General features: G+C 44.9%; 1 protein-coding gene across 1 annotated transcript in view; it reads right to left on the minus strand.

The window, feature by feature from the left end:
* The window catches only part of LOC120033232 (unconventional myosin-X-like), a 44733-nt gene that overhangs the window by 27654 nt on the left and 6394 nt on the right, over positions 1-10685 (minus strand). Inside the window, 4 exon segments of the mRNA XM_038979512.1 lie at positions 483-607; positions 742-876; positions 1208-1395; positions 4584-4742. Of these exon segments, the coding sequence (XP_038835440.1) occupies positions 483-607; positions 742-876; positions 1208-1395; positions 4584-4742 (607 nt within the window).

Below are 10685 nucleotides of genomic sequence, written 5' to 3' on the forward strand. Positions count from 1 at the left end.
AGAAGGACAGAACCACTGGGGAGGGACTGGGGACAGAGAGAGAAGGACAGAACCACTGGGGTGGGACTGGGGACAGAGAGAGAAGGACAGAACCACTGGGGAGGGACTGGGGACAGAGAGGAGGACAGAACCACTGGGGAGGGACTGGGGACAGAGAGAGAAGGACAGAACCACTGGGGAGGGACTGGGGACAGAGAGAGAAGGACAGAACCACTGGGGAGGGACTGGGGACAGAGAACAGGACAGAACCACTGGGGTGGGACTGGGGACAGAGAGCAGGACAGAACCACTGGGGTGGGACTGGGGACAGAGAGCAGGACAGAACCACTGGGGTGGGACTGGGGACAGAGAGAGCAGGACAGAACCACTGGGGTGGGACTGGGGACAGAGAGAGCAGGACAGAACCACTGGGGAGAGACTGGGGACAGAGAGAGCAGGACAGAACCACTGGGGAGGGACTGGGGACAGAGAGAGAAGGATACAGTCGACGATACATCCACCATGGATGTTCCCGCTCTGGGAGAAGTGGAGCTGGATGAACTTCCCAAAGCGACTAGAATTGTTGTTGTACACTGTCTTGGCATTCCCAAACGCCTCCATGATAGGACTGTACACAGAGAGGAATGTTAGTGTGTGTGTATTTAGACAGTTGGGTGTGTGTGTGTGTGTGTGTGTGTGTGTGTGTGTGTGTGTGTGTGTGTGTGTGTGTGTGTGTGTGTGTGTGTGTGTGTGTGTGTGTACCTGCTCTGAACGATGGACTGCTCCACTGGTGTGGTCTTCTCAGAGGGAGGCGTCCCAGCAGAGTTCTGGCTCATCACAGACAGGAACTGGAGCAGCAGCTTGGTGCTCTCTGTCTTACCAGCCCCCGACTCCCCACTGGAACACACACACACACACACACACACACACACACACACACACACACACACACACACACACACACACACACACACACACACACGGTCACACCCTAAAAACCACACTTAACCTTTCTCTGACCTTCTCCACCAAATTAATCTGATAGGTTAACACAATTTGTCTAGACTATAACATATATTAAACAGTGATTGGTTAATAGATATTGAGTTAGCCTTTGGTCTGTAAACCAATCAGATTAATGACTGAATCTTCATTGGATGTGATTGGACAAGGGGTCAGATGGGAAAGGTATAAACAACAACTTCGTACTCGACCAATCAAATCTCACCTGATGAGGACGCATTGGCTGTCGTGTCGTTTCCAGATGCAGCGGTAACACTCATTGGCTACAGCGAAGATATGGGGCGGGAGTTCTCCGATGTGGTGTCGACTGTACAGCTCAACTCTATCTAGGTCATACATGCCTGGGATCTGTTTATAAGGGTTCACCGCTGCCAGGATGCTGCCTATGTTGGTCTGAGACACACACACACACACACACACACACACACACACACACACACACACACACACACACACACACACACACACACACACACACACACACACACACACACACACACACACACACGTTGTATCCAGCACCAGGATAAAATGTACTATATATTACTCAGAGAAACACAGACAGATGAGAGAACAGAGCTAGAGCGCGGAGAGAGAAGGACAGTCATGTTGGAGTATTGGAAAAGAGCAGTTGTCCTTGTTAACTTCTACTTCATCACAATCCCGGATCCGGGAGCACCCCCATCAGTAAAAAAGCTGACTAGCATAGCCTAGCATAGCGTCACAAGTAAATACTAGCATCTAAATATCATTAAATCACAAGTCCAAGACACCAGATGAAAGATACACATCTTGTGAATCCAGCCATCATTTCTGATTTTTAAAATGTTTTACAGGGAAGACACAATATGTATTTCTATTAGCTAACCACGATAGCAAAAGACACAACTTTTTTTTCTCCACCATTTTTTTCCTGCATAGGTAGCTATCACAATTTCGACCAAATAAAGATATAAATAGTCACTAACCAAGAAACAACTTCATCAGATGACAGTCTGATAACATATTTATTGTATAGCATATGTTTTGTTAGAAAAATGTGCATATTTCAGGTATAAATCATAGTTTTACATTGCAGCCACCATCACAACTCTCACCAAAGCAACTAGAATAACTACAGAGAGCAACGTGAATTACCTAAATACTCATCATAAAACATTTCTGAAAAATACACAGCGTACAGCAAATGAAAGACAAAGATCTTGTGAATCCAGCCAATATTTCAGATTTTTTAAGTGTTTTACAGCGAAAACACAATATAGCATTATATTAGCTTACTACAATAGCCAACCACACAACAGCATTGATTCAAGCCAACAATAGCGATAACGAATAAACCAGCAAAAGATATACATTTTTTCACTAACCTTCTCAAACTTCTTCAGATGTAGATGTAGATATATCCGGCTCTGTTTTTATTCGATATAGCTGTTAAAGACATCATAATGTTGTTATTTAAACCGAGTTATATCAGTTTATGTCAGTATATTGCGATTTTCGGGGATTTATTTGTGTTGCGTTCTAGGGAGTTGGGCATGTCTGGCCCACATGGCTAATGTTTACTGCTAATTGCAACGTTGAAGACTACATTCTACAACCGAGCAACGATTCTTTTGGACAAAGGACAACTTTCCCAAGATTCTGATGGAAGCACATCAAAAAGTAAGAACTATTTATGCTGTTAATTCGTTGTTCTGTTGAAAAATGTAAAATGCATAATCCGCCATTAATTTCCGTGCGGTCTCGCTTTAACGCACGCTGTATGTCGTAGTAACGTTAATTTTAAAAATGTAACACAGCGATTGCATTAAGAACTAATGTATCTTTCATTTGCTGTCCAACCTGTATTTTTTAGTCAAGTTTATGATTAGTTATCGATTAGAATAGTTGCCTCTCCCAAGATTTCTCCCGACATTTTGTTGGCAGCTTGGCTACTTTTCTCATTGTATAACCACGATTTGTGCCGCTAAATATGCACATTTTCGAACAAACTCTATATGTATTGTGTAATATGATGTTATAGGACTGTCATCTGAAGAATTCTGAGCAGGTCAGTGAAAAAAGTAATATCTTTTGCTGGTTTATACGTTATCGCTATTTTTGGCTTGAATCAATGCTGTTGTGTGGTTTGCTATTGTAGTAAGCTAATATAATGCTATATTGTGTTTTCGCTGTAAAACACTTAAGAAATCTGAAATATTGGCTGGATTCACAAGATCTTTGTCTTTCATTTGCTGTACGCTGTGTATTTTTCAGAAATGTTTTATGATGAGTATTTAGGTAATTCACGTTGCTCTCTGTAGTTATTCTAGTCGCTTTGGTGAGAGTTGTGATGGTGGCTGCAATGGTAAACTATGATTTATACCTGAAATATGCACATTTTTCTAACAAAACATATGCTATACAATAAATATGTTATCAGACTGTCATCTGATGAAGTTGTTTCTTGGTTAGTGACTATTTATATCTTTATTTGGTCGAAATTGTGATAGCTACCTATGCAGGAAAAAAATGGTGGAGAAAAAAAAGTTGTGTCTTTTGCTATCGTGGTTAGCTAATAGAAATACATATTGTGTCTTCCCTGTAAAACATTTTAAAAATCAGAAATGATGGCTGGATTCACAAGATGTGTATCTTTCATCTGGTGTCTTGGACTTGTGATTTAATGATATTTAGATGCTAGTATTTACTTGTGACGCTATGCTAGGCTATGCTAGTCAGCTTTTTTACTGATGGGGGTGCTCCCGGATCCGGGATTGTGTGGAAGTAGAGGTTAACTTCCCGTACGTTCAGCTGACACATCAAGTCAGAAAGCCTCACATCGGATCATATTCTGTACTCCGCATATTCTCTGGACACACACACGTGCGCGTGCACACACACACACACACACACACACACACACACACACACACACACACACACACACACACACACACACACACACACACACACACACACACACACACACACACAGAAACGTGACCAGCACACCGGGTGAACTAATACGATCAGCTTAAAGGAAATCCCTCCTCATCATCTCGATAAGGTCATCCACCGTGCCCTCTGTCTCACACAGACACACACAGTGTGTTTTATCATCTACATTAGGTCACTCTGTGTGTCCTTTAAGCCATGTTTCTTTCTATGTTCTGTGTCTGTCTGCCTGTCAATTAATGATATCAAATCTATCTCCTATTTAGGGGATAACACAGTACTGTTGTCTACTACTGTAGAGAGGTGCATTATGGGTAGTAGGGCTGAGGCTGGGTGCCAGTAAAGCAGATGTGAACTACTTAGCTAGTAACCATGTAAGGGTGTGTAATTTATAGACCACCTCCCCAGACACACACACACACGCGCGCACGCGCGTGCACACACACACACACACACACACACACACACACACACACACACACACACACACACACACACACACACACTCACAAGAAGAGATGATATAAGTTGATTTGTGTTTTCCGTCAAAAGCCTTTAGCCAGGAGATTACCGGAAGAGGAGGGGAGGTATTCATTGTATAGCACACGCATGTGTGTGTGTGTGTGTGTTAGTGTGTAACTTACATAGATGCTGTCCTTCTGGTAGCGCTGGTAGAGGTTGTGCATGATGGCAGCTTCGTGTAGTTCTGCCAGAGTGGACATGTCCTCCACTCCATCTATACTGGACTGATGCATAGCATACACTCTCTCTCTAGTCACCTCAGCCTGCTGGAGATACAACACCTAGAGAGGAGGGGGGGGAGAGGGAGAGAGAGAGGAGTGGAGAGAGAGGGGAGGGGGAGATAGAGAGAGAGAGAGAGAGAGAGGGGAGGGGGAGAGAGAGAGAGAGAGAGAGGAGGAGGGAGTGAGAGAAAGAGAGGAGGGGGGAGAGAGAGAGAGAGAGAGAGAGAGAAAGAGGGGATACATATTACAGATGCAAAGGTAAATATTGCACAGTTGGAGTTAATGACATTTAGTCTCATTTAAATTCAATTCCAATTCATGAATTGAGAAAGATAGGTATTTTCAGTTCTTGCAATTCCTTGAACAGGAAATGATCACCACTGGTGTATTGAGGGTGTGTTGCTATGGCCCTTCTACTAGTGTATTGAGGGTGTGTTGCTATGGCCCTTCCACTGGTGTATTGAGGGTGTGTTGCTAAGGCCCTTCCAATGGTGTATTGAGGGTGTGTTGCTATGGCCCTTCCACTGGTGTATTGAGGGTGTGTTGCTAAGGCCCTTCCAATGGTGTATTGAGGGTGTGTTGCTATGGCCCTTCTACTGGTGTATTGAGGGTGTGTTGCTAAGGCCCTTCCACTGGTGTATTGAGGGTGTGTTGCTAAGGCCCTTCCACTGGTCTATTGAGGGTGTGTTGCTAAGACCCTTTCCTAATGGTTGTATTGAGGGTGTGTGCTATGGCCCTTCCACTGGTGTATTGAGGGTGTGTTGCTAAGGCCCTTCACCAATGGGTGTATTGAGGGTGTGGTGCTAATGCCCTTCCACTGGGTTGTATTGAGGGTGTGTTGCTAAGGGCCCTTCCACTGGTTGTATTGAGGGTCGTGTTGCTAAGGCCCTTCCACTGGTGTATTGAGGGTGTGTTGCTAAGTGAGCCTAGTTTGTCCTCAGACAGAAGGTCTAGGGCGCGCTGGGTGTTTGGACACCAGAGTTTAGACACACTGTGTTTTGAAAAGTTTTTTTTTCTTCTATATATTTCCCATTCGAGTCCATAAGAAGGACAATCTGTGTCTTGTGTTTGTCCTCAGTGGGTGTGGGGGGGTTGTCAGGAGGGCTATCAGGGTGGCTGACAGGGGGGGTGCTCAGAGGGGGTGAGAGCTGCTGGGCTTGGGGTTTTCTTTTGTCGTTCTGTTGTGATGTCGTTTCTATGGTCAGGGTCTGGTGTGGACTGTTCTGCTGTGGTGTCGAGACTTTTGTCGGGTGCTGAGGTGGGCTGTTCTGCTGGCGTCTCTGTGGGGATGGCCACCTCCCTAGTGGGTTGTTCTCTGTCACATGCCATCCCCCTCAACCTCTCCTCCAGCAGTCTGATCCTCTCCTCCATCCCCTTCTCCCTCTCCTCCTGTAGTCTGATCCTCTCCTCCATCCCCTTCTCCCTCTCCTCCTGTAGTCTGATCCTCTCCTCCATCCCCCTCTCCCTCTCCTCCTGTAGTTGATCCCTCCTCTAGTGCTCTGTTCTTCTCCTGCTCCTGCTCTTTCTCCTGTTGATGTTGTCTCACCACTGTCCATAGTGCAGATATGTCTTTCCCCACCTCCAGCTCTCCAGGTCTGTTAAGGGGGTGTTGTTGTGCTGGACTGTTGTCTGGGTCTGTGCTGACTGGAGTGTGATCACCTGCTGTTCAGCTCCACCTGCTTACCTCCAGCTGGGTGAATTTATCCTTCATTTCAATGAGGGAGAAGTACTCTGTACTGGGAGGTTGACTGTCTGCTGAGGGTTGCTCGTCTGTGGGGTTATATGGTGAAGAGTTTGGTCTGACCCACTTGGGGTGGGGGTATCTTTAATCAAGGGAGAGCTTCTCCTGCTGGGCTAATTCTTTGATTAGGTGAAAGTCCAGCTGAAACTGTTTGTGGTTGCCCTGTACCAATACTGTTCCAGACTTATAGAGATTTATATTAGTGACTCTCATCCTCATTGTCAAGAATCCTGAGTTTCCACCCCTCGTTAACCCCCCCTCTCTTAACAGAGGGGTAGTGTGCTAATATAGCACTGTGCCATGCCTGGGGATGGTTTGTGTGGAAGATAAGGTTGCTGATGTTCCCATTTTTGTAATAGTCAGCAAAAGTGTCTCTTGATTTTCCATAAGGAGCTTCATTTTGTGATCTTTTCTGTCTTGTCATTTTTTACATGCACAGGGTACTGTATTTTAATTACCTCTGAACAGCAGGAGGGCTTCTAAGGCCTCTCCATTTGGTTGGGGTAGACTATTCGACTCTCCTGCCATTGTTGGGCTAATGGGCTTTGACACCTCTCACTTGACACTTAAGTGCTAGTTGAAGCTGTATCAAGCTTGGCAGAATTATATTACTATTCAGTCCTTATAAAGTAGTGTCATGTATTTTTCTTCTTGGTTTTGGAAATCAAATATAGTTTCAGACTAAACATTACTCACTCAGTTGCAGGTTGGGTGGTGTTCTCAGGTTTCGTTGTTTTCCAGAGGATTTGCTGAATATAATAATTAATCCTGGTAGATGTGAACCTTCCAGGTGATTCCGTAAATCCGTCCAAAATCAGGTTGTAGGTTTTGAGTTTTGATTTGAAGTGAAGGTTATGTTGTAGAGGGTAGCATCCTGTATGGGTTCCTGACAAAAAATCCAAGTTTATCTAACTCTAAATTTATCTTTTTAAAGAAAATGCTGAAAAATGCAGGAGCTCATCTGATCGTGACCCACCTCTCTCTCTCGCTCTCGCTCTCGCTCTCGCTCTCGCTCTCTCTGTCTCTTTCTCTCTCTCTCTCTCTCTCTCTCTCTTCTGTCTCTCTCTCTCTCATCCTTTCTCTTCTATCCCTCTCTATCCCTCTCTCTCTATCCCTCTCTCTCTCTATCCCTCTCTCTATCTATCCCTCTCTCTATCTATCCCTCTCCATCTATCCCTCTCTCTATCTATCTATCACTCTCTCTATCTATCATCCTCTCTCATCTATCTATCCCTCTCTCTATCTATCTATCCCTCTCTCTATCTATCTATCCCTCTCTCTCTCTATCTATCCCTCTCCTCTCTCTATCTATCCTCTCTCTCTCTATCTATCCCTCTCTCTCTCTATCTCCTCTCTCTCTTATCTATCCCTCTTCTATCTATCTATCCCTCTCTCTATCTATCTATCCTCTCTCTATCTATCTATCCCTCTCTCTATCTATCTATCCCTCTCTCTATCTATCTATCCCTCTCTCTATCTATCTATCCCTCTCTTATCTATCTATCCTCTTCTATCCCTCTCTCTATCTATCTATCCCTCTCTCTATCTATCTATCCCTCTCTCTATCTATCTATCCCTCTCTCTATCTATCTATCCCTCCTCATCTATCTATCCCTCTCTCTATCTATCTATCCCTCTCTCTATCTATCTATCCCTCTCTCTATCTATCTATCCCTCTCCTATCATCTATCCCTCTCTCTATCTATCTATCCCTCTCTCTATCTATCCTCTCCTCTCTCTATCTTCTCTCTCTCTCTCTATCTCTCTCTCTCTCTCTATCTCTCTCTCTATCTCTCCATCTTCATCCCCCTCTCTCTATCTCTCCATCTATCTATCCATCCCTCTCTCTATCTATCTATCCTCTCTCTCTATCTCTATCCCTCTCTCTATCTATCTATCCCTCTCTCTATCCCTCTCTCTCTCTATCCCTCTCTCTCTCATCCCTCTCTCTCTCTATCCTCTCTCTCTCTATCCCCTCTCTATCTATCTATCCCTCTCTCTATCTATCTATCCCTCTCTCTATCTATCTATCCCTCTCTCTATCTATCTATCCCTCTCTCTATCTATCTATCCCTCTCTCTCTCTATCTATCCCTCTCTCTCTCTATCTATCCCTCTCTCTCTCTATCTATCCCTCTCTCTCTCTATCTATCCCTCTCTCTATCTATCTATCCCTCTCTCTATCTATCTATCCCTCTCTCTCTCTATCTATCCCTCTCTCTCTCTATCTATCCCTCTCTCTATCTATCTATCCCTCTCTCTATCTATCCCTCTATCTCTCTATCTATCCCTCTCTCTATCTATCTATCTATCCCTCTCTCTATCTATCTATCTATCCTCTCTCATCTATCTATCTATCCCTCTCTCTATTATCTATCCCTCTCTCTATCTATCTATCCCTCTCGTATCTATCTATCCCTCTCTCTATCTATCTATCCCTCTCTCTATCTATCTAACCCTCTCTCTATCTATCTATCCCTCTCTCTATCTATCTATCCCCTCTCTCTTACTATCTATCCCTCTCTCTATCTATCTATCCTCTCTCTATCTATCTTCCTCTCTATCTATCATCCCTCTCTCTATCTATCTATCCCTCTCTCTATCTATCTATCCCTCTCTCTATCTATCTATCCCTCTCTCTATCTATCTATCCCTCTCTCTATCTATCTATCCCTCTCTCTATCTATCTATCCCTCTCTCTCTCTCTCTATCCCTCTCTCTCTCTCTCTATCCCTCTCTCTCTCTCTCTATCCCTCTCTCTATCTATCTATCTATCCATCCCTCTATCTATCTATCTCTCTCTATCTATCTATCTATCTATCCCTCTCTCTATCTATCTATCTATCCATCCCTCTATCTATCTATCTCTCTCTCTATCTATCTATCCCTCTCTCTATCTATCTATCCCTCTCTCCATCTATCCCTCTCTCCATCTATCCCTCTCTCCATCTATCCCTCTCTCCATCTATCCCTCTCTCCATCTATCCCTCTCTATCTCCATCCATCCCTCTCTATCTCTCCATCCATCCCTCTCTCTATCTCTCCATCCCTCTCTCTATCTCTCCATCTACCCTCTCTCATCCATCCGTCTCTAACTCTCCATCTATCCCTCTCCATCCATCCCTCGCTCCATCCATCCATCATCCCTCTCTCCATCCATCCCTCGCTCCATCCATCATCATCCCTCGCCCATTCCATCCTCTCTCCATCCATCCCTCTCTCCATCCATCCCTCGCTCCATCCATCATCATCCCTCGCTCCATCCATCCCTCTCTCATCCATCCCTCTCTCCATCTTATCCCTCTCTCCATCTATCCCTCTCTCCATCTATCCTCTCTCCATCTATCCCTCTCTCATCTATCCCTCTCTCCATCTATCCCTCTCTCCATCTATCCCTCTCTCCATCTATCCCTCTCTCCATCTATCCCTCTCTCCATCTATCCCTCTCTCCATCTATCCCTCTCTCCATCTATCCCTCTCTCCATCCATCCCTCTCTCCATCCCTCTCTATCTCTCCATCCATCCCTCTTCTCTCCATCCATCCCTCTCTCTATCTCCCATCCCTCTCTCTATCTCTCCATCTACCCTCTCTCATCCATCCGTCTCTAACTCTCCATCTATCCCTCTCCATCCATCCTCGTCCATCCATCCATCATCCCTCTCTCCATCCACCCCTCTCTCCATCCACCCCTCTCTCATCCATCCCCCTCTCTCCATCCATCCCTCTCTCCATCCATCCCTCTCTCCATCCATCCCTCTCTCCATCCATCCCTCTCTCCATCATCCCTCTCTCTATCCATCCCTCTCTCTATCATCCCTCTCTCTATCTATCTATCCTCTCTTCTCTATCTATCTATCCCTCTCTCTATCTATCTATCCCTCTCTCTATCTATCTATCCTCTCTCATCTATCTATCCCTTCTCTATCTATCTATCCCTCCCTCTCCTATCTATCTATCCCTCTCTCTATCTATCTATCCCTCTCTCTATCTATCTATCCCTCTCTCTATCTATCCCTCTCTCTATCTATCCCTCTCTCTATCTATCCCTCTCTCTATCTATCCCTCTCTCCATCTATCCCTCTCTCCATCTATCCCCTCTCTATCTCCATCCATCCCTCTCTATCTCCATCCATCCTCTCTATTATCTCTCCATCCCTCTTCTATCTCTCCATCTATCCCTCTCTCATCCATCCGTCTCTAACTCTCCATCTATCCTCTCCATCCATCATCGCTCCATCCTCCATCATCCCTCTCTCCATACA

The sequence above is a fragment of the Salvelinus namaycush genome, chromosome 40, assembly GCF_016432855.1.
Source record: "Salvelinus namaycush isolate Seneca chromosome 40, SaNama_1.0, whole genome shotgun sequence".
In the NCBI taxonomy this organism is placed as follows: domain Eukaryota; kingdom Metazoa; phylum Chordata; class Actinopteri; order Salmoniformes; family Salmonidae; genus Salvelinus; species Salvelinus namaycush.